This window comes from Haliotis asinina, chromosome 8, assembly GCF_037392515.1.
Source record: "Haliotis asinina isolate JCU_RB_2024 chromosome 8, JCU_Hal_asi_v2, whole genome shotgun sequence".
Taxonomy (NCBI): domain Eukaryota; kingdom Metazoa; phylum Mollusca; class Gastropoda; order Lepetellida; family Haliotidae; genus Haliotis; species Haliotis asinina.
Window position 1 is genome coordinate 2,947,949 of NC_090287.1, and position 25,793 is coordinate 2,973,741.

The following is a 25,793-nucleotide window of genomic DNA, read 5'->3' on the forward strand; positions in this document are numbered from 1 at the left end:
TGGTTCATGAAATATAGGGTAAAAGAGAGTCCATGAACAACAGGGTGAAAGAAAGTCCATGAGTAATTGGGAGAAAGAGAGTCCATGAATAATAGGGTGAAACGAGTCCATGAATAATAGGGTGAAAAAGTCCATGAACAATAGGGTGAAAAAGAGTCCATGAATAATAGAACGAAAGAGAGTCCATGAATAATAGAATGAAAGAGAGTCCATGAATAATAGGGTGAAAAATAATCCATGAATGATAGGATGAAGAAGAGTCCAAGACTAATAGGGTGAAGAAGAGTCCATGAATAATAGGGTGAAAGACAGTCCATGAATAATAGGGTGAAAGAGAGTCCAGAGAGTGGAACATTCTTGTAAAGATTTCAAAAACAATTTCGGCTCATAATTTCAGTTTAAAAAGATATGGTGCCATCCCTTCCCCCATACACCTATTACAACCCTGAAGTGGATGAGTCTAGTTTTACGCCGCACCATACAATATTCCAGTTGTATGGTGGCGGTCAAAATAATGGAGACTGGACCAGAAAATCCGGTGATCAAAATCACGACCATTGATCTACGAAATTGGGAACCAAGTCAGCGAGCCTGACCACCCGATCCCGTTAGTCACCTCCAAAAACAAGCATTGGTTACTGAAGATACATTCTTTAGCATTGCAACCAGGACCTTCACGGGTTGTAACCCTAGAGAGATATACTCTATCGAACGTCCGGTCAGAGGTGACCCTGGCTGATATTGGGTATATATACATTAGAAGAAACGGTTTGAGAATGGATTCCCAATGTGTTTTAAAGCCAATGGAATATTTCATGAACAATGATGCTGTCCACAGCGTGGCGTGACGTATCAACCATCTACATCAGAAATCGATATAGTGGAATGTTTCGACGCATCGACAATTGGACTAATCGCTAAAAGCCTCCTGATGTATAAACCCACTTCAAATCCGTACTAAAGTCGTGACTCGTTGTGAAGCATGGTGAGAAAGGCATAAGTGAAAGACATAGGCGAGAGAGGTAATCATAGGTCGTTCATCGCTGTTATCAACTTCAATTATTCGAATATTTACAGGGCGTCTTCATGTAGCTGTAATGGTGCTTACTGCGGCGTAAAACAGCATTCCATCACTCACTCATGTAACCTGCAGGATGTACTTCCTGCACGTATCTCGAGACCTGTGACTTGATAACATACAGTAGGAACTGCGTCTTTGAAACAATGTACTTCCCAAACCAGCATAACATGAGCTAGAACATGTGCACCCGACATGTTTACCCACCCCGGGTAAGTGATACCGGGCACACCTTTCTGGATATCTATACTGGTTATGTCCGATGTACTGTGCACATTAATCAGCCCGACCGAAACATGCACCAAGCCAAATCGACAGTAGGAAAGAAAGTCACAGGAAAGACGGTCACGTAAAATTGTCAAAAAACGCTATCTACTGGTTGTTAATAAAATCAATCACTTAGTCTATTACTTTGATCATGCATTTTCCTTTTGACAATTGTATTGATCAAAACATGATGTGAAATATCATGGTGGTATGATTCACAACACAGTAACTTGAGTGAAAACGCCAGGCATGCTTGTTCACGATATGCACGTGTAGGCGAACAACACTTGGCGAATTTCACTGTGTCCAACAACTGTGCACCAATGTGAAGATTGATGGTTGATGGAACTTTAACCCTCAAACAACGCCATCATTATGTTAAGACGCCATCTGCAGGTCCATGAGCGCAACCAGGCTGCTGGAATGGTTAATGCGAGAAGAACACCACTGGATGTTGTTGTGTGTTCGGTCATCTCTAGAGTGTGGGCAGGTTTCAAGGAACTGGTTGAGTCAACGAAAAGCCAAGGAGTGGAAGACCATAACACATCGACGTCTTTAGGAGACAGTACTGTTCACAGATGAGTCGAGGTTCTGTCTGGACTTTCATGACGACCGTAGACGCTGTGGCGAGTGGCCAGACAGTCTTATTGTCACAATATGGTCGCTGAACAAGATCGGTTTGGTGGTGCTTCTGTCATGATTTGGGGTGCGATTTTCTGATGGACCGCATTTAATGCTATCCGCTATCGTAATGAGATCCTTCATCCAGTCGTAACGTCATTTGCAGGAGCTGTAAGGCCTGATGGACGCTAATGACTTCCTGGAAAGGGAGACAATTCAGCATATGGAGTAGCCAGCTCTGTCTCCGGATCTTAATCCCACTGAACATGTTAGGGATCAACAACTGCATCGGCTGTCATAGCTTTCCAATTCAGGGTGACCACAACCCTGGGTGACCTTGTGAATGAACTCAGAAACAGAACATCGGGAATCTCACGATCAGCAGGCAACGAAGATGCCAAGTCGTTATAAGGGCCAATGATGGCTATAGTGTGTTTATAACGCGTTCTAGTACGTTTCAATCCTTCTTTCAACCAGCTGTTCACTGGGTTCAATCTGCTTAATAATGTTTTATGCCATGTTCGTGTATCACAAGTGGATTAAATTGAGATTTGTCATTATATATATGGATGAAAGGTGATGTCATTGTTCTTATTTCGGAATGTATTTCACTGTGTGCCGAATTACCAATTGGGTATAGTCGAAAAACTTCATGATCACTATTTGTTTTGTCCAGTATATACCTTGTTGGTTTTGAATGCCTGCAGCTACTTCCACGTCTCTCCAGACGGACGGGATTCATCTGAAAACTTCATGATAAGTCCTAACGTCGATTCCATCATGTTTTCGCTGTAAATGCTTTTGTCGATTTGTTATCCACGTGTGGTAGCATAGCATGCTAACTAGTTCCAAGCTGACAACTGTCTTGATGACATTTTAATGAAGTGTCAAAATTAAGAATGTCACCGCTAGGACTGATTGTTTTTCAAAAGATCGATGACAGCATTACTATTCACGACCTTCCAGGTTAGGCCGGACTGTTGGGATACAACAAAGCGGATCTACGCAGTATGCTGGAATACAACTTCCTCGTACTGTTGTACTGTAACACATAGGGTATTCCCCGTCACTTCTCTCGAGGGACATGCCAATATCCCCGTATGCAGCTATCTGAACAACAGTGTGTTGTCTGTGATTGCTGTAAATATCACCAGGAAATGAAGCGGGTCAGTTGTGAAATTCACACAGTTCTCCTCAAAAGGGTGGTGGCAACTTAAATAGCTACACGGCAATGGAAACTGGAATGAAGAAATAAGTGGTATGAGAGGAACACCAGTCTGTTTTCCCTACAAGAAGGATGATGTCTCCTAGTCTCAATCTCCCGGCCTCGATCTTTTTCTCCCAAACGTCTTACAGTCACTGAGTCCACCCGATCCCCCGACTGCAGTCGGCCTTCTTGCAGTCACTGTGTCCACCCGATCCCCCGACTGCAGTCGGCCTTCTTGCAGTCACTGAGTCCACCCGATCCCCCGACTGCAGTCGGCCTTCTTGCAGTCACTGTGTCCACCCGATACCCCGACTGCAGTCGGCCTTCTTGCAGTCACTGTGTCCACCCGATCCCCCGACTGCAGTCGGCCTTCTTGCAGTCACTGTGTCCACCCGATCCCCCGACTGCAGTCGGCCTTCTTGCAGTCACTGTGCCCACCCGATACCCCGACTGCAGTCGGCCTTCTTGCAGTCACTGTGCCCACCCGAAACCCCGACTGCAGTCGGCCTCCTTGCAGTCACTGAGTCCACCCGATCCCCCGACTGCAGTCGGCCTCCTTGCAGTCACTGAGTCCACCCGATCCCCCGACTGCAGTCGGCCTTCTTGCAGTCACTGTGTCCACCCGATCCCCCGACAGCAGTCGGCCTACTTGCAGTCACTGTGCCCATCCGACTGCAGTCGGCCCACTTGCAGTCATTGTGCCCATCCGACTGCAGTCGGCCTTCTTGCAGTCATTGTGTCCATCCGACTGCAGTCGGCCTCCTTGCAGTCACTGTGTCCATCCGACTGCAATCTTCTAGTCACCATGCAGCCTACATTGGCTGCACATTTTGTTGCACGTGTGTGCAGCATTGAGTTGTGTTATGTGAAGGCTGAATGAAGGTCCAGGTGCTCCACCAACGTCTCGGAGTACCGTCAGCCATCTTGTTAAAAATGCTAACAAGGAGCCCACGCACACAAGATAGTTTATCTCCGTATGCACAATTAATGGGGTTGTACTTACATAAGCAAACAGAAAATAAGCTGTATGACCTTCACCTTGCAAACCGAAAGTTAGAAAACAACACACTGGGCCTACTCGTTGTTTGAAGGCTGAGCTCCAGCGATCCCAGTTGATTATCGTACCTTGATATCCTGTGACTTAGCTGATTCTGACAGGGCGTGACCTGCTCTAGCAGAACATGCAGCAACATGTATGCACAATAGTACCTACAGCAGGGAAAACCCTGCATCATGCATCAAGTGTTACATTCGTGGGCAGTTCCCATGTCGAGTGGTGCGTTTTCCTAACAGTACATTCTACAGTTGAATTATCATACTTCATCTGTACATAATCTCTCTGTGTAGTTTTAGACAGGTATTATTAAAGATGTCTTTAGTTTTTTAAGCAGGATAGTTTCGTGTCTATTATCCCCCATTATTCTTTGTTGACGGAATCTGCAGGTGGACATAGCATGCATACAGAGTTAGCCTATGGTCCAAACGGCGTTAAACAACAACAGCAACGACGACAACAACAACAACAGATGAAACCCAACAGACAAAGCTGTAAACGACCAGTTCCCACGAAAACCTGTAGGCTTCAATACTGTAGTCCACTGCTCTATCAATTCTATTACTGCTGCAACACTAACTAATGATGAAAACAAATCAACACTATTGCAACTGAAATATCCCATTCCACGATATAGTTTCGGGAAATATACATTGAACAGCTCGTTGTGTCAGTGTGACACGTTCATGTGAAGAAGAAGCAGTACACGCTGTCACATTTGTCACAGCCACAGACGAAGGTATTGCTCGTTTGGTCGCTCTAGTGTTTGTGGGGGTGGTTGGTTTGGGGTAGTCTAGTGGTGAAAGCGCTCGCTCGTCACACCAAACATCCGGGTTGGATTCCCCACATAGGTGTGAAGCCCATTTCTGGTGTCCCCTACCATGATATTGCTGGAATATGTCTGAATTCGGAGTAAAAACAAACTCACTCACTCACTCATTCAAGTGGTTGTGCTGTAGTCGTGTACTGTACTCAAAAACACCAAAATGTCATCACAGTAGAAAATGTGTCGAGGTTGCACAGTAAAAGAGATGCACATGCTCCGCCTGCCGGTGTGTAAATAACCTAGGCTTGAACACACGAAGATCCAGAGATTGGTATCATGAGCTTTTAACTACGACGCACATGGGACAAAAAAGGCTTCGAGTCTGACAATCTAATCCAGTCAGTTGTCACAAGCTGAAGACGAATTCTGACCCGTATGTTCAAGAGGGATGTTGCATGCTAAGTGCACCATGTCCCAGTGGCTGTATCCGCCCTTGTACTGAACACGGACCGGTCGATTCGTGTAGAGATCATCATACTAACAGAATAGTCAACTAAAACAGGTCCACGCTTTCGACGATGTCGTGAAACTTGTCTGCGCTGTCTGGTGCTCATGGCGTCAGTATACGCCCAAACATGTCGGCGTTAGGCATCCAGTCCAGTGAGCTACCCTATATGCTTGTACCCCATAACCATGTGTATTCTAACGTCACAGACACTGTGGGGACGTGTGTCTGTGGTAACTTGGTAGTAATGAATGTCATCGGGCATATGTGCAGTCGTACTGTCAGTGAAAGGCACTCACAGTTACTTCAACAGGACCGTTAGAGAGTAGGTCATGCTGACATATATGCAAGGAGCAAGAATACCAATAGAGACGTTTTAAAGATTACACAATGTAGTTGTCAGTAAGATTGACCTAGCTGATCTCAATTTCTTGTCAATCTCAGGAAGCCATGAGACTATAAGTACTTTGGACAAACCAGCTTCACTCCAAACAACTTCATTCCAAAGAGTGAATCTCTAAACTGTGCTATAGCACGCACACATGTGTGATTCACACGACAACAGGTGTGTCCATTAGGAATCGGTAGTGAGAGAGTGAGTGAGTGAGTGACTTTAGTTTAACGCCGCATTTAGCAATATTCCAACAATGTCTTGGCGAGGACACCAGAAATAGGAACTGTACCCATATAGAGAATCGACCACGGTTTTCTGCGTGAAGAGAGAACGATGTAAGCACTAGGCTCCCCAACAGTCCCGAATCAGCAGTGGGATTGTCTCATATTGAATCAGTTTTCTCATTGCCCCACATGAAATCAGGTGTCTGTTTGAAATCCTTCACTAACTTGGGGGAACCAACTACAAACCCTATGCAGGTCAGTTGCACGAGGATCATACATCAAATTGCTGAAAAGCATGTGGTGCATGTGAACAGCCGCGTTTTGGTGTAAAATTTTCTTAAGAATTCGCCAATTTTCACTGAGTTTCGCCATTTATTGAATTCGTGACAATAATCTTTTCAAACTTGCGAATTTGTTTCACTATACATCAGTTCATGTATAAAATGGGTACTCGATAAACAGTGTGGAATATTTTGCAATGTCTAGTTTGGAACAGCAGACTGAAGTAAGTGACTACATTTACCACTAGTGAGTCTAAACTTCTGATGGGTAGTATGTTACGTATCAGCATGGTCGAAAACGAAACTTGGTTATTAAATGGAAACACATCGGGACGACCATGTGCTGTGCTAGTACTGAACTCAGTCAATACTGGAGGCCGTATTCAACGTCACGCTTGTTATGCACGAGTTAGCAACAGCATGTGTGGAAACGCCATGACGTGGGTCGGGGCTTTCCCTACACAGCAGCTGTTTACCACAGTCACAGCTATTATTTCACACAAACATCATTGTCTCCAACAAGCCAACTCCTACTAAACAAAGTTCCCTGACGCTACCTTTAGCCAAGTACAAGAACATTTGTTTCTGGTGGGTTGGGTTATATAAACCGTGTTATTATTCCAGAATATTCTGTACTCTAATTAAGAAGCCTTAAGAATTCTTAACGATGATCGTAGCCAAAGTCTTAAGAATGGACATAAGAAATTCGTAGGGCTACGAACGTTTCGAGAATAGCTAGCCTGACCTTTATATACTCGCGTGGAGCATGAGTTAGGGCTGTGTTTCTTGTTTTAGATGCCACGACTATGGATGTACAAACGCTAACAATATTGTCACGTGTCACTTCCAAAGTGAAACAATAGACAACATGGATCACCTCAGTCACCTGACGGGGGGACAACATGGATCACCTCAGTCACCTGACGGGGGGGACAACATGGATCACCTCAGTCACCTGACGGGGGGACAACATTGATCACCTCAGTCACCTGACGGGGGGGACAACATTGATCACCTCAGTCACCTGACGGGGGGACAACATTGATCACGTCAGTCACCTGACGGGGGGACAACATTGATCACCTCAGTCACCTGACGGGGGGACAACATTGATCACCTCAGTCACCTGACGGGGGGACAACATTGATCACCTCAGTCACCTGACGGGGGGACAACATGGATCACCCCAGTCACCTGACGGGGGGGACAACATGGATCACCTCAGTCATCTACCAGAGAGTGAACTTGGTTCATCTGCCCTTAATAAAGAAGAAAGTGTATGCACTCGTGTGGTTGATGTTAGAGTGTCGATATGTTTTTTCAGCATGTTGCTTGGCTGGTAGGTTGGTGGCTGGCTGGCTGGTAGGTTGGCTGCCGGGCTGGCTGTTTGGTTGGTAGGGTGACTGGGTGGCTGGTAGGTTGGCTGGCTGGTTGGTTGGTTGGTTGGTTGAGGTCGTTAGCCCTTTTCAACAGCATTTCAGGTATTTACTTAATAAAAGGAAAAGTGTTACGTGTTTCACACATGCTTTACAAATCAATAGTCAAATTTGGGAACAGAACCACGATCGCAGGATCCTCACACGCCTGAAGGACTATTTCTTGAGTAACGCATCTTCTTTTATCGTATTACTGAAAAAAACTATATACCATAACAGGCAACAAAGGCACTCAAAGACAGAACTATATACCATAACAGGCAACAAAGGCACTCAAAGACAGAACTATATATAGGGCGCTGACAGCTATACGTGTGGACAGTATTTGTGGTCGACCAACTGAGCCATGTCGGGTTACACAGGTGAGTCAGGTTTATCCCCAACTACGAAATCCTATATTTGACTGTATAGTAATACCTGCATATACTGATGACTATATTACCATGATAGCACGATATACTTAGTCTTCACTTTAACATAGAACATGACTACATCTAGACCAACATGCAGTCGGTCACATTAACATAAATCACACCTGAGGTCATTCAGTGCATGAAAGTACGTAGTCATCACAGCGACTGAAGCAAGTAAATCAGGTATGCACTCCTGTACATACAGGTGAGGCCGTGTGTGACAAACGTCCTGAAGAGCTGTGATCAATATGTTGTTTGCCTCCATGGCGAGGGGATTCCCCCTCCCGTGACTAAGGTAAACACGTTGCTGACGGGTATTATGGCGCAATGCCCTGTCAGTACTAGCGTCCTCGATAAGGCTTTAGTGAGATAGCTGCCTGACGCATAGAGTGCCGTGGTTTGGTGTCGTGATAATCGATAGGTAATTGAGCAAAGCAGAATAATTCAACAGTTTTCTACGTGTTGAAACCAAATGTTAACCGAGAATTAGTCCGTCAGAAAACTAGGTGAGAAACCAACAAGATGAAGAACAGTCTTAACCAAACTCTTGACGGGGCATTTACATTGCGATGTCTCCACGTCATTAGGGTATGCTCAAAGCGCATTTACACATTTTATTACCTCGGATAACCCAAGTCTAGGTTATATACGACCTATCCCATCGGGTACCCATGTTCTGCTGGATGAAAGATACAAAGGGTTAATCCCTCAGCCTATACAAACAAGTACTAATATAAACCTGTTGTTTTTTCATACATCATCACTGACATAAGTGTCAGTTGTTCGTCTGTCCGATCACATGTATGAGATAAAGCTTTGCCTGTTGACGGAGTCAAGCCACGGAATTGGTTGGTAAGCACTGATACACGAAATCCCTAGGTCGGCAGTCATAGAAACAGTTGCTAAGCACTGCCACACAAATTACTTATGTCTGCAGAACCATGGTAACAGTTGCTAAGCTGTGATGCTTGAATTCTTTCCATGGCAAGGGACATGAAAACGGTCTCTAGGAACAGGCATATATAAATGTCTCTCCCTAGTAGAAACATGGAAGCGGGCTGTAGGAACAGTACCCACCACACAACCACGCACGCACGCGCGCACACGAACTCACACTAACACACTCAAACTAACAGACATGTTGACTCTCAGCTCTCAGCTAGGCCACTGCCTACAGAACACACCGATTACGGAGAAGGCTTGGGGGTTAACTGGACCAGGGACGGGAAGACAGGATGTGCCACTCTCTACGCGTGAGAAAATGCCAGAACCCTTGTGCATTTGTAGCAATTTTGATCCAAAGCCATTACAATGCAGCCGAGAGTGGCCCGACAGAGCGGTCTGCCCAGAAAGGATTTGAGGTTAAAATTGATCCGACGCAATCTGGTCGCAGAGGCAACATCATCCCCGAGCCTCCACTCATGATCAGCATCTCCTGCAATGCTCAATTTCACACGAAGCAAGTCTAGACTTCCCTTTTTCTTGAATCTCCCCTCTCACTGCGGTCCCAGTTGAATTTAACTAGAATTATTTGCGTTTACCTGTGTATACATGATCAAAGACATGGCCATGGTCCAGGCGCCTACATGGAAAGTGTGGTCAGACTGATGCAATACATGTATACTGGTCAGTGGCTAGGATATGGCTGGACTGACGTAAAACAACAAGGAAAAGCAATGTCAGAATCGTTAAGATCTTAACACTGTACCCTTGCAACTAGGGAATGCTATATGGGCCTCCCTTGGGCCAACAATGAGGTAGCACAATACTCTGTATACTGACAAATAACAGACTACATACTTCCAGAAATAACTAGCATCTCCTCATGTTTAACTGTAAAAAAGGAAGGATGTATTAAAATAACCAGCGTTTTTTTTCCGAACTAGAATTACCAGTTGAATAATCTGATACAGAAACAGGAAGTCGATTTCACTTTCTGGGAAACGCGAAGTTCTTCCGAGAATCCGGTTGCTATTACTGCGTATAAACTGAATCAGTAACGTAAAACGAAGGGACTTATATCCCCTGACTGATTTTCCTGGCTCCGTGTGTTAAATCAGTTCTCCAAGGTCTGCCCTGGGCACTCGTGAAAGACACGTCCACCCTCTTATAAATAACGTCCTGTCACTGAAGTACTAACACAGTGCAATGGCCACACAAACACATCTAGACTTTTGACACTTTCTCTTCATATACATATAGATCTATCGAAAGAAAATCCATTGAAACTGATTTGGAGCCTAGGTGAAAGGGGAAATTCAGTTTTGACGGGAATCAGTCTCTCTCCCTCTATTTACATGTGTGTATGTGCGTGCATGTGTGTCCAAAAGAGCAGAGTTCACTTTCTAAAACCTGGACGTTAAATCATGTGAATGTGTGCTGGGATTATATCATTATAACATGGCAGGCCATATGACCCCATGCAAGAGAGATTGCTTACACCTCCCATCTCGCTCATGTACACACAGTATATCCTAGTGAATAACACCATGGCTTTACGGACACATCTTGCAAATATTTATCACAAAAAGCGATTCACCTGGGCAACCAACTGAAATCGTCTTCAATGCACCGAGTAAGTTAAAGAACACTTCACTCTCTCGTGTTACTACAGTTAATTTGTGACGTCATCATATCCCAGTTGCATAAATTGATGCTCTTGATGTTGATGCCGGACTGGCTGGTCCAGACTTGATAAATTACAGACCATCGCCATAAATCTGAGTGCAGCATAAAAGTAAACTCCATAATTTGTGATAGATTATAGACAGTAATGTAAAATAGTCAAGCATACTTCAAATTCTTTTGAGTGGCATTAGATCAGAAATCATACTTTCACTATACCATATCCTCATGAGAACCCTGCCTCTTGTAACCAAGAGACACAACAGGTCTCAACTCTGAACTGCTGTCTACTTCAAAACAGACACAGGAAATATATAATTCATATTTTATTAAAAATAATTTAGATTTTATATACACAACTAATCTACATAACAATAACAACATATTTACAAAAGCAGATTCACTACATCCACCACTAACCAAATGTGTTGCAGAGTTTGTCAGCACAATCTTGGATCTTTGACAATTGGTTTACTACTTCTGTTCACATTTCGTATGTAACTTCATTCAAATCACTTTCCCTAACAAACCATGCTATTTTCTTTCACATGTAAGATGTTTGGGGTTGTTGATTTAGGTGGGGATATAGCCTAACCCTTTTGTGTTCTTCCCAATGACATACAACATGTATGCTTTGCATTTATTATTCAATTGGTATCTGACTTTTTCTTGTCAATTTTGAGGCCATTCTCATCAAATTGTTGCTGAAAATTAAGGTTGTGAAAATCAAATAAGTTTAGACTATTTGTATCTATTTCCTGTGGTCTTTTTGGGTTTGTAGGGTCAGAATGGATGAAAATAGTATCACCTTTGAGGCATAAAACTGAGCTGTTGGGTGTTTTCTCAAACTGTCTTCAGCAACTGCTATTAACAGCCACTGACAATCTATTGAAAATACCCATCATAACTGACTTTTAATTTGTCATGTCAGTTCAAAAATATATCTGAACTTTGCAAGACAAAGCAACAGTTAGTTCTTTAATCTGTGAAACAGTCCCTATGATGTCCATAATTCTTCAGTGCTCATGGACCCAGATGAGCTAAATCAACATGTTTATGATGTCGAAAGCATGCCTTTGAACCCTCTGTTAAAAGAGCATCATGCTTTGGGGACAGCATTATGATAAACTGTTTTCCTTTCAACGAACCATCCATAAACAAAGCAACGTTCACTTGGAAGTATTTTGCACATTACGAAAAATCAAAGATCCAAGATCTGCACAAACATTTCATCCCCTCTACATGAAGTGGCTGGATGTAGGTGGCGCTGAACGGAATTACGCCTGGTGTTGGACCCTTAACACCAAGATGCCGAGAATCTATCGACATCATCTGCCTTGAGAATGTTTCAATTGTCTATGGGAGTCCTTCATTCCTGTGAACCTCAACTTTGAGAAGAACCACAGGATAATATGGCAGCGGGAAGGTGGCCCCTTGGTGGCGGATGTTGTTCCACAATTAACTCACTCTCAGACTTGCTCAAACGTCATTAGGGCCGGGCCTAAGAGGGTCAGTTGTATCTGCTACTCAAGGGTAGTGAAGATGGTCTACTCATCGAAATGAGAATCTCGAAATTTACCAACTCTTGAAGTTGGCTTTTCTCTATCGCAACGACAAAGGCTCACCAGCTATGCAGAAATCATCAATCATCTGAAAACAGAATCAAAATACATAAGCAAGAGTATTTCAATGACCATGTTTAGGTAGATCATTCTTTCCTATCAATCGTCTGAATAACTCATGCTGACAGGAAAAAGTTTACAAATGAAATTTAGATTTTTCTTTCCAACTTACATCTTCATCCTCATCTTCTGCGTCCTCCTGCAAGCTGGAACAATCTGCACCATGGGCTTGGAGAATTCCAACAACATCTCCAAACTTCCTTCCTGCTGCAAGAACAATGGGGGTCAGCCCACCGTATGTGCAGCTGTCCAAGTTGAGGTACTTGCATCCAAGGAGAAACTCGAGCAGAATTCGGTTGCCAGTCTCAGCAGCATAATGGAGCACAGTGCGACCACTTTTGCCATCCTGCAGAGACAGAATTTCATATTGATATTAATTCAGAATTAGATGTTCTTGTTGAAGTTAACACACTTAAAATGGATAACACACTTAAAATGGATAACATATATGGCAAACTATTGCTTCCACAGATATTAGTTCGACAGTTTTTCCCTAATATTAAATGTAGGAATAACTCACCTGGGCATTTACTTTGGCTGCTTTCTTAACGAGTGACTCCATGACCTTTGTGTGTGTTCCCAGAGCTGACAGATGGAGACAGGTGTGACCGTCATAATTTTTGGCTTCAAGGTCCTGTGGAATTCTCTGGTAAGGGATTTCATATTTGTTGTCTTGTGTTTCTTCATAGCATACTGGTTTCAACAAATGGTTGACTATCTCCAGGTAACCTTCACGAGCTGCTATGTGAAGGGGGGTGTTGCCATGGAGATCCCTCACATCCACTGAAGCTCCTGCTGCCATCAGCCTCCTGACAATCTTCTCTTGCCTTGTGATCACCGCCAGGTGAAGTGGGGTTTGGAGAAGAGTATTGACAAAATTTAACCACTCATGATTTGGTGCTAAGTTGATCAATTGCAGTGCAATTGACTCCGCCAGTTGAATGATTGCCATGTGAAGTTGGCTGTAAATAAAAAATATCAAATGAAAGAACATGTATGTTGACAATTTCATTAAATTATTTAGGAATGCATAAATTATTTGAAGGGCATTTTGAGCATTTAGTAATGTATGATTTCAAAACACTACAGCTTTTGAGTTTATTTCTACTTGCGACTGTTGTCATATTGCAGATCAGAAAATCAATATGTGATACTACACATTAAAAAAAGGTACTTGGTAAAACAATATTTCACTACCCTGGGACCGCACATACTAATTTACATAACTTTATATCATCAGTAATCTCTATTATTTATCTAAAATGGGTTTGTTTGGCTCACGTCACCAGGACGCTGAATGTATGCCTTGATTATTCAAGCAAGTATCTATGACGCATTTGGACTTTCCCGTGACAAAAGATCTTCAGGTTATTACTGCATCGCAGTTGGGTCTTTCCACCGCGCTATTTGCGAACCCACGTAATAACCGACACACAAAGGGGACTTTGACCTCAATAGCTGCGCAAAACTTAACTGCGCATGACACATCGCTTCAACGGCCCGCACTGCGCTATGTACAGATAAAAGGCCTCCATTAACTTTCAGCAAAGGCTCACCCCTTGTCCATGTAAAATGCATTAAAATAAACAAAATACATGTCAATAAGAAGAAAATTGCACTTACGTGTCGCCATCGTCATCTTGTGTGTATGCTTCTATCGCTTCTTGTGAAACGCTGGGCAAACAGTAAACATGACCTCCCATTTCTTCAACTGGCCGACCAAACACTTCTCCCCATGATTTGTGGATGTCTGTGATAGATTTACTATGGTATCCATCGTCTTCAAGTGGTGTTTCCAAATACTGCTTGTTTTCTGACTTAACATCTGGTTCCGAAATCTGCATATTGGTAATATTGTCAAGCAATGACCTGTCCACCATGTCATTGTCGCTGATATCGTCTGTCGATTTCAAACTCTGTCCAAATGAATATATACCCGAATCCTCTCTCTGTCCATCTGTTTTCATAGACGTATGATTGAATCTCTTGAGTTCTGGGCGAATATCCGCAACCCCACTATAGCCTAAAGTTGGAGGATCAACCGCGGCGCAGTCAACTTGAAGATCGTCCCTATCCTCCATATTGAGAGAGTCGCTGGTGCGATACATTATCCGTCTCGTACGAAGGTGTCTGTACCTTTTCACGAATCAAACAGAATCCCCGTCCTCTCAAGCCACAGAGATGACACTGTCTCGGGTGCGCGGGTATTATATATCTTACTATGGTTGGTAAAACCCAAATGAGGAACATCCACCAGGACATATGAAGCTCCGCACGCCCAGAATTTCTGAGCTGTTGACACGTGACCCTAGACGCGCCTTGTAAGGAAGAAGGGGAATCCCCTAGTAGCTCTGCAGTCATTGGTTGACGTTAGTGCACTTAAATTGTAGTACTTAGTTTGCACGTAAACATGTTCGGCTTCGCGATGCGCAGGATTAAATATGACTGTAGATGATTATCATCTGTAATGGCAAACTAACAATGTTATCAAACTAAAGTCAAACCGAAATTCATGGTGCTGTAAACTATTCTGACAAATGATTCTTGTTGATTAGTTATATTGGTTGATGATATAGTTATATTATAGGAAATATATAGTATATAAATTAAGTTAGATTATGATGGCTTGCCTACAAATATAGTGATTCTATGTAATTCAAGTATGCGACCAAGAAGTAAAACAATAGAATTATAAAAGTTAAATATATTCTGAAAAAAGTGCAGCAATTTTTGGAATAATAATTTTCCAACAGAACTTTCGGATTGATCTGGTGGGTTTTACAATTCGTTGTGATCGAACAGATGTTAAAAGTTTCTATTTCTTTCTTACCAGAATTTCAGTGAGCTTGGCTGGTTTTGCCTGGGGGTACTGTTTTCAACGTAGAAAAAATGTACAAAGCTTGAAGAATTCTTGTGTTTGGTAATTTAATCGTTTACGTACACGAATAAGTCGGACTGTTGACTTGTCCAGTGGGTTATTTTATACCGAATGAAACAGAACTGCGGAATGACTAAAATGACTTATTGCGTCTTTGTACGTTGTATACATTTCAGATATATTATCGGACATACGAGGTACATGTATATATTACAGAATACATATGGACAAACCTGGTACATGTATATATTACAGAATATATATGGACAAACGTGGTACATGTATATATTACAGAATATATATGGACAAACGTGGTAATGCATATAATACAGAATGTATAGTATATGGACAAACGTATATATTATAGAATATATTTGTATGTAAGTCCTGTTTTAGATCACATACATTGTAAGTCCGGTTTTAGACCACACACATTGAATATATAACTATAAATACGGACAGAAGACCCGTACATCCCGTGTGAAAGTGAGCAAATACGTTCTTCTTTCTGTGACGAACACCGACACTGTCAATAAGGTGTTTTGACTTTTTTTTTATAGAATATTAATTTTTGTTCACATCAGTTACAGTACAGTTAACCGTTAACAGTTTGCACAGTTAACACCACATCTTTGCACATTTATGTATAATGGACACAGAGGTTGACCGTTAAAGTTTTGTCAACTCTGTATATTACAGAATATATATGGACAAACGTGGTATATATATATATTACAGAATATATATGGACACGCGCAGCTGAGCCAAAATGTCTGACACTGTACAAGCTTTAATCATTTACCCCACCACACTCTTCATTAGGCTCGTCACGATATGGCTGGGATATTGCCGGTGTCACTTTAAATATTAACTCACTCACTCACTCCATTAGGTTAGGAGCACACGGATGCTACATTCAGCCACAGATCTTACAGACTTTGATCAGTCTTCATTCTTACTGTACTTGTGTGTAGTAGCAGTGACACGTGTTCATGTACACACGTGAGTGTTTGCTATTTACAACGTGTCGCTGTATTCACGGGGAAATCAGTCGAGGCAGAAAGAATTACCGTGAATTGATTTGCGCCCCTTAGTCGTTCAAGGATACGCTTTCGAAATTCATCTCTCTATATCTCTCAGCTCGAGAATCATTAGCCGCTGTCGTTCTTAGCTACTGTCACGGAAGCGGTGTGGTAGCCTTGTGGGTAAGCGTTCGCTTGTCACGCCGAGAACGCGGGTTCTATGCTCCACATAGGGTACAATTTCTGAAACCCACCTGTGGTGCTCCCGGCTGTGATACTGCTAGATTATTACTAAAGGCAGTGTAAAACTAAGTTCACTCACCCACTCACTCGCTCGTGAATTATGATGATTGAACTCGTTGTTTCAGCAGCAGCAACATCCCCGCCTTCATTACCGACATTACCGTCATCCACCTTCATCATTACCATCATCATCAACAACATCACTGACCTCTGGCATTTTGCTGTCGTCACCCCTTCTCTACAATCACCTTCGGGTGAGCAATCGCTTGTCAATGCTTTCTGTTGAACTTAGAACAAAATGTAGGTAAGTTTGGAAACTTAAGCAGTATACAGTACTTACACAGTAATTTGATACTTAACTAATATACTTTATTACTTCATGAGTGCACCCTCCTCTGCAATTGGTAAATATAAATGCTTCGAGGGTATACAGATGTATTTCAAATGTTCATGGGGACATATCGCTACACCATGAGTATACATGGATATTTCAGGAGCACACCTTCATACGTAACAGTACACAAATACTTATAGGTATAGTACATCAATAGTCACAGCAGGTGTGACAGGTCTCCAGGCATGTCGGGGCCGTTCGCGGTCTATATTTAGCAAAGGGTTATTCCGAAGGTGGATAATTTACGACTGTTAAAAGATAAGAGGGCATATCTCGCACAAGGGGTCACCTTCGGGTTTTATCCCTAACTTTCACATTCCCTTCAGGTTGCAGCTTCACGTAAGAATTATATCGATGGTGTCACCTGATCTGGCCTGGCATAAAATATATCAATTATTATGACGATTATTGATGTTCTTGGTGGTGGTAGCAGCAGCAGCAGTAGCAGTGGCGATGTGGTAGTGGTAGTGGTTGTGGTGGTAGTGGTAGTGGTAGTGGTAGTGGCAGTGGTAGTGGTGGTGGTAGTTGTAGTGGTAGTGGTAGTGGTAATGGTGGTGGTGGTAATGGTAGTGGTAGTGGTAGTGGTAGTGGTAGTGGTGGTGGTGGTGGTGGTGGTGGTGGTAATGGTAGTGGTAGTGGTAGTAGTGGTGGTGGTGGTAGTAGTAGTAGTAGTGGTGTGGTGGTAGTAGTAGTAGTGGTGGTGGTGGTAGTGGTAGTAGTAGCAGCAGGAGCAGTAGCAGGAGCAGGAGCAGGAGCAGTAGTAGTAGTAGTAGTAGTAGTAGTAGTAGTAGTAGTAGTAGTGTTAGTGGTGGTGGTAGTGGTGGTGGTGGTGGTGGTGTTGGTGTTGGTGTTGGTGTTAGTGGTGGTGGTAGTGGTAGTGGTAGTGGTAGTGGTAGTGTTAGTGGTAGTCGTAGTGGTGGTGGTGGTAGTGGTAGTGGTAGTGGTGGTAGTGGTAGTGGTAGTGGTAGTGGTAGAGGTAGTGGTAGAGGTAGTGGTAGTGGTGGTAGTGGTAGCGGTAGCGGTAGCAGTAGCAGTAGCAGTAGTAGTAGTAGTAGTAGTAGGAGGAGGAGGAGGAGGAGGGGGGGGGGGAGGAGGGGGAGCAGCAGGGGGGGGAGGAGCAACATATGTAGCAGCAGAAGTAAGATAGCTGAAAGTCAGTCCCTACCAACTATTGATTATTTCTGTCATCACTTCCTAACCTTTCAAGATGATATTTATTGCCACCATAAAATAACTTAAAATTCTTTTAAATTACGTGGAGACTTCAAATATTCCCCGCGAAGTCCTTAATGGAAGTCCATTAAGTTTTATATCTATTGTCGTGATCTGGTGTTTTTCCGGGTTGGGTTTTCCTATACCAGATTTGTGTTATTGTTTGACGAGAGTTTGCCCACCAGGAAACAATAGCGGCATGTGACTGTAACTATGGATACTTTATTGAAACGTTTCTATTTAATACATAATAAGACATAAATATACACAATAAGAAATAAATACATGTATGATTCTATTGCGCCATATAAATGTGACTATTGCTAAGCGGCTGCAGGTTGGTGTGACCAAGTACTGTATATATATTTCTTTGTTGAGACTTAGTTCTAATTGGTTTATTGACCTTTGTATGTCCTTGAGCACTCAACAATATCATCAGCAAAGTAACGGATTCTTGAGATGGGAATGTTATGTTTCGAGAAGCGGAAAAAAGTGTACAAACGGGGAATTAAATTACCAGGGAAACTTTCAAGAATTCTGATATCGATATAGAATTTGAGGAAGGATTTTGTAAACACCACTTAATATATTTAGTAAAGAACATGTCAGTTTTCATTTAACTGTTTTGGGGTAGGTGTTTCAAATATTCCACATGTATCTGACCAAAAGGTGAAAAACAACGAAACACACAAAAAACCAAAGCCCAAACAAAACCCAAATAAACAAACAAACAAAAAAACATTATTAACGTTGTATAACGACCACAGAAAAACCTAGAGTAAAAAATATTTTAGGTCACAGATTGGTTTATACATAAATGTGCTAGGCATGGACGGGACTGAGATTTTATACCGATGTTGACAACTTGTCGGATTAGAGAGCTGCCAATTTATACAGCTTCCACTGTAGTTACATATCTCTGTACGTTCGATCGCTGTATTGTTGAGGCATTACAGGTTACGCGCCAAACCTTTAGTCTGTCTCACAGTCCCCGAGCCACAGTGTTTTCCCTACTGCGTATAACCCTTCCGGCAGTGTCAAAGTCCTGAATGGCGGCACAAGAAAATGGGCTTCACACATTGTGGCCATGTGGGGAACCGAACCCGGGTCTTTCGGGGTGACGAATTTAACCGGGAACTATAGGGCTCCTTTTCAATTTATATGAGTTTATTTGTTACCACCAAAATTGAATATATTGTGAGTCGACCTGTAACTGACCTAAGTTTGAAAATCATCCTTTCGCGCATACCAGCATGGGTGAGTGAGTGAGTTACGTTTTACGCCGCACTCAGCAATAATCCAGCTATATGGCGGTGGTCTGTAAATGATCAAGTCGGGACCAGACAATCCAGTGATCAACAGCATGAGCATCGATCTGCGCTATTGGGAACCGATGACATGTGTCAACCAAGTCAGCGAGCCTGACCACCCGATCCCATTAGTCGCCTTTTACGACAAGCATGGGTTGCTGAAGGTCTAGTCTACCCCGGACCTTCACGGGTCGCGACAAGCATGGGTTGCTGAAGGTCTAGTCTACCCCGGGACCTTCACGGGTCTGTGCCAGCAAGGACAGATAACAACCTGTCAGCTTGAGGTTGGACGAACGGTCGAAGAGCTATAGGTTCCTGACTCTTGTCTGAACAGCATAGGTTTAGTTTGGACTAACTAAGACGAATGATCACACAGAAACGGCGTTGGAACCAATGATCGTATAGGCTTCTTCTTCAGATCCGATGACTGAGCCCTGCACCTCCTGGGTGAAAGTGGTGGTATGATAAAGAACAGTATTCTAGGGTGCGTGTTTTTCACAGATTTTGGCACCCCCGTTAAACAGCCTGCCTTGTAGCGCTTGTAGCCACACTTATTTAAATCTGACCATTTACAAAGAATGAGATGAATATTAGAGATTTCTTGGGATCATTTGCTTTGCTCGTATAAGCCAAGCCTGTTATAGTCGCTAGAAGGTTAATGGTTTCTCCGGGTATGCATTTCTCACTGTGTGAACAGAGGCGGTTGTGAACAAGCTCACTTGCGTAAGTTGACACCACATGTATCACATGTGCTTCGTTGTGGGCCAGGACTGGAGTCATAGAAACTCCCAGGAGTTCAGCCGTCAACACGGTCACCTATCCACAAAGACTGTCCAAGCCCAACGTTGCTTGACTGATTCGTGACCTGAGCGGTATGCACAGCAACGTGCGTCCACGTCAGTATTGTCATGGGACTTGTAAATTTTGACAGATATCGGAAAATTATATAAACATCAAATATTACAATATAAACCATCGATGCTTATTATGCTGGGCCACATTTGTAAAATTGTAACGTCTGGATAACTGAGGTCAAGCCTATGTAAGATGTTACATAGTTAGGTTCATATTATTTACTTCTAAATACCCCACGTGAGTGTGACTAGACCCTCGAAGACTCCCACATTCACTGTATATTATTTGGAGAACTGAAAATACAACATTCTAATTTTATGACTAATTAAGGTACAAACCAGCTGAACATGAATATTTCCTGTCTCGTGAGCCGCTTCAATGTGTTACTAAATGGCGCGTGTGAACTTTAATACTAGTTAATCCTGGAGTTCATACCCAATGATGTCAGTGGGGGAATTTACAAACCGCAACACGATGCATTTCCTTGATGGCAGGAGGAAATGAAATTTGAAATATGTGAGTGACCCACTCAGCGGACATCAAGGGACGGGCACTTGCACAGATGGAATAACCCCCGTGTAGGAGCTGGTTTTGTAGGTAATGAATGACGTTAACTTTATTTCATCTCTTAAATACGGAGGCTACTAATGCTTAGTCTCTGAATAAATATAGTTTTGATAGTAACAAACTAACACACATAAATTGAAAAGGAGCCCAAGGGAGACCAGAGATTCAGAAACTACATGCTGGGGTCATTGCTAATTACAAGTCACATCATTCAACTATTATACAACAGTACAAGTGACAGGCACTCTTGTTAAGCCCTGTCCTTTCTCCATGCTCTCATCAACTCATGTCGCCCAGTCAAGTTCCCCTACTGTTTACAGTTTGGAAACTTGCAGCCCACAGTGTCACTTGGAGACAAGAAGGCCAATGATCTAACTGGAAAACCATGAAAATTATTTTGAAATGTGATGTTGTCTCGAAATTCAAAAGTCTCCATTTTACTAACATGCGAAGAGTTATATGCTCATGCGTTCAATCACTGGATTTTCTGGCCCAGACTGAATTATTTAAGACCATCGACTTACTGGTGGAATATTGCAGAGTGTGGAGTAAGACCAAACTATCTCTATCATTTTTCATGAGTGCTGCGACCTGGGACACAACAGTTACTGTTGCTTTGTTTGTTTTCTGACGGTCTTTATATACAAGGACCCGTGAAGTTGCGGAGTAGATTAAAGGCGACTATATGCTTGTCGTAAGAGGCGACTAACGGGAACGGGTGGTCAGACTCGCTGACTTGGTTGACACATGTCATCGGTTCCCAATAGTGCAGATCGATGCTCATGCTGTTGATCACTGGATTGTCTGGTCCCGACTCGATTATTTACAGAAAGCCGCCATATAGCTGGAATATTGCTGAATGCGGCGTAAAACTAAACTCTCTCGCTCGCTCTTTACATACAAATGGTGCAGTTTCAAATCTCAAAGATTTACCACTCACGGTTAGGGAACAATACAGCTTGTCATTTCCAGTTAGGTAAGACATGGAATCTAGACTTGCTTAATTTACGGCTTTAGCACTGCAGAGAGGGCTGGGAAGTCGGGAATAATAATGTGGTTCAGGGATTGTGAGACAATAAACTATGCTCCCTCCTTTATTCCACTCAGAAGTAGGTGTTCACGATAATATGGACGCTACAGCTCTCCTTCGTTTGCTCGAAGTAGAATTATGTGCCCTCTATAATATGGCCGCGACAGCCATCACAGGTTGTGATGATGATTTTATGGAGTTGCATGCACAATGTAAATAATTTCCCTAAAATTAATGTGCAACGCTTTCTGCTACAGGGAACGCGAAATATCTTCCGCAAAAAAAAAAAAACAACAACAGAAAAAACCACACACACTGAGCATGTGATGAGGAAAAGTGTGTTTTCACCACTGATGGTTCTCGTGGCGGTATTTCATGGAATCACAAGTTATGGGGTTAGCGTGTTGAACATTCATCATCGCTTCCGGTTCATGAAATAATTCCAGATATACTGGAAGTCTTAAAGAGAAAATTTCCCAAATAAATTCAAATTCAAACAGTGCTGATAGTGTGCGTATGTATGCGGAAAATACAGTTTTGATGGACACATATTATAATGGTGAAATCCATTATTTCGACCATTTAGATGGTGAAATATTGTGTTCTCTCTTTATTTCTTCATAAGTTTTCAGGAATGACGATTTATTTATAGAAGGCACCTGTATCTCGGTTTTAACATCCAGACTTGTCAGAAGGCGAGTAGAAAAAAAACAGCGGTCGATAATCATGGTGTCCAAGCAGATATGAAATATCCTGACGCATTTCCGTGAGGGTGACCCACGATGGGAGGTATTGTCTTCCTCTGTACGTATGCAGTCCCAGCAGAGATGGGCCGGAAAGCGGAATAACTGGGGTTTGCTCGCCGCACCTAGCTGTAGTCGAGGGCACTGAGGACAACTTTACAACAATAGACAAACAGTTACGGAGGAAGGTATTATGTTGAAAACAAACACAACAAACTCCAAAAGTCCATCAGTGTGACGTACAAATAATTTAATGATTCTATGCGCTAGTACATGTACTGCTCATGTGTCACTGCTCTGACTATGGTGAATATAGAGAAACAGACACTATAATGTATCACACGCATCAACACACAGCAAACTGATGGACAATTGGAGTTGGCCTAAATATTTTTCAAAATAATGCCCACCGTAGTACACAGTTTTTTGCTAACTAGCTAACTACGCGGGGTGCATGGGTCACGGTGAAACAGAAACGTCACGAAACTTTGGATAAGGCATGCGACAGTGTTCTGTCTTCAAGTTAGCAGGAGAGTAGCTACCATTATTAAAGATATAGCCCAGGCTAAAAAACGATTGTTGCTAAAAATCAGTACTCTCTAAATATAAAGCTTTTCAACCTGCAGGGCTTACACGAAAACAATGGATTGCTACGCGCCTGGTTTTGGGTAGAGATGAGAATCTGGTGGATATGAGCTCAAAGTGTGAGATAGGTCAAGCACTGCAGCCATGGCAACGTGAAGTTGCTCTTCGATAGTTCGCGAGTATAGCTTAAGAGCTGTGAGGTTATTCGTTCCGGAAGTGGGAAACTTAAGTGATGACCATTGTGTTCAGGCGCATTCGGGCACTTGACATATTGTTTTGCACCTATTTTAGTCAACATGCTGCCTGTTCATTGTAATAGAAACAAAGTGTAGCAAATGAGATGCCAATTGAAGCATACGAATAGGAGTCTGCAATAGAAAGAACCCTAAGAGAGGTCTTGGAGAAGGAACTTACTCTCCTCGGGAAGTGAAATCATCGCATGGACGAGATCTAGCGTCGTGGGGTGTGGGGTGTGGGGTGTGGGGGTGGGGGTGGGGTCATACATTTTCACATCTACAATATCGTACATTTGAAGATAGCAAACACACGAACGTTTCATGGAGCGTGCATCAGTATGGACATAGATCGCAGCAGCAAGAAAGTGTTTGCCACTTATATGGCAATGTCCCCCGCCACTGAAAGGAGGATGAAATATTTATAACATATTTACTATTTTGTGGTCACATACAATATGCCTGAAATGACTGGAGTCTGCATAATCTGTAAATGTAGGCTGCAATATTTTATTAGCTATCATAGGTTTGAAAAGTTGTCAAAGTGTCGTGATGTCCTTGAAAATATGGTCAAGCTCACCCAAATCAACTGGTAACTGCGTAATACCCCAATGAAGAATCAGGTCACCCAAATTAACTGGTGTTTGGGTAATTCCCCAGTGAAGACTTTCACCAAATTTGAACATACTGGGTAAAACAGTTCATGAAATATCGCGTTAACAAGAGTGGGGACGGACGGACGGACGTACCTACCGTTTAATACATTGTGCCCCGCTTCGAGTTGGCGGGGGACAGTATTTCACGGAGACACGTTAACATATAACTGCAGTGACCAAGGTCACTGACGCCATGACTCCGCTTGATGTAAGAGCCGGACGTGACAAATTCAGTATTCGTTCGACCACTTCAGTTTTGAAAGGACTATTTCGCATTTCTGTGTACATGTCAAAGACAAAATTCCTGTGTGCATTTGGTTCGGAACTAAGTTTGTCAAGTGTAGATGATGTGCTACAGCCGTGTTGTGGTACAGAGCATCATGGCGCCTCATCTAGCTTAGGAAGCTTAGGAAGGCCTACGTCGGTGGTGATACTGTCTGTTACTAGGCAACAATACATGCATATTACTTAGTGTTGTTATCTTGGAATGTTGAAGGGAACTATTAATAACACTTACACTCTATATTCAAAACTGATAGCAAGTGACTTTATTATATGAAATAGAAGCAACAAATTAGTATATCCAAATGCGCATGCCATATATCCTTTGAACATATATATATATATATACCCTTTGACCGTATATATATATCAGACCCATGTTAGGTAACGGTGTAAATATTTCGCTGTATTCTCATGAATGAGTGAGTTTAGCGTTAGCGTTCAGCAATATTCCAGGAATACCACTGCGGACGGACACCAGCGATGGGCCTCACACATTGTACCCATGTGGGGAACCGAACCCGGGTCTCCGGCGTGACGAGCGAACGCTTTAACCACCAGGCTACCCTACCGCCCGGATTCTGATGTAGACTACAAACAATTCACAATGGAGATATAAAAGCAAGAAAGGAATTTAATGTACGGTGTTTTTTCAAAACATTTTGTTATTTCAGCATCGCATGGTACGTGTGATAGCCGTGCGAACGCAGATAAATACAGTATGGATAATTTGGCCAAACTGAGTAATCACGTTTCCTGAAGATGAAACTAAGCATATTTTCCATCTCACAAATTCCGTCACGAAATGTTGATTCACGTGAGGAAGGTACATCCCACGCATAACGTGGACGGGGGCGGTGGGGCAGCCTAGTGGTTAAAGCGTTCGTTCGTCACGCCGAAGACCCGGGTTCGATTCCCCACATGGCCACAATGTATGATGCCCATTTTCTGGTGTCCACCGCCGTGGAATATTGCTAAAAGCGGCGTAAAACTAAACTCACACACTCACTCACTCATAAGGTGGACGGATTTTAACTACGTACACGACAGCTGACATCACTTCCATTACACGCGGAACAAATCCAACAGTAAGAATTTAATACAGGTTCTGTTTGGATGCTTTATTGTTGTTGAAGGAGATGTTGATATAGTCAACCTGAAAAAACCCTAATCATAATGGGAGTGAAACATCTGAGAGACTTTCAGTTTCGAAAATGTTAAAACAAATAA

General features: G+C 42.7%; 1 protein-coding gene across 1 annotated transcript; it reads right to left on the bottom strand.

The window, feature by feature from the left end:
* Positions 1 to 11,182: 11,182 nt before the first annotated feature.
* Positions 11,183 to 14,876, bottom strand: LOC137293499 (NF-kappa-B inhibitor alpha-like). Its single transcript, XM_067824073.1, has 4 exons — positions 14,177 to 14,876; positions 13,074 to 13,515; positions 12,666 to 12,899; positions 11,183 to 12,521 (listed from the first exon to the last, which is right to left on the bottom strand). Exons 1-4 carry the CDS (start codon positions 14,659 to 14,661, stop codon positions 12,474 to 12,476), a joined length of 1,209 nt encoding a protein of 402 aa, XP_067680174.1. The 5' UTR covers positions 14,662 to 14,876; the 3' UTR covers positions 11,183 to 12,473.
* Between the last annotated feature and the right edge of the window lie 10,917 nt (positions 14,877 to 25,793).

What these genes read in the sequence shown, in the direction of transcription:
- LOC137293499 (XM_067824073.1), bottom strand. Translation starts at nt 14,661, where the DNA reads ATGTATCGCACCAGCGACTCTCTCAATATGGAGGATAGGGACGATCTT. An exon ending in CAAGATGACGATGGCGACAC is followed by an intron (nt 13,516 to 14,176) that starts GTAAGTGCAATT and finishes TTTTATTTACAG; the next exon opens with CCAACTTCACATGGCAATCA. An exon ending in CAGAAGATGAGGATGAAGAT is followed by an intron (nt 12,522 to 12,665) that starts GTAAGTTGGAAA and finishes TTCTGTTTTCAG; the next exon opens with ATGATTGATGATTTCTGCAT.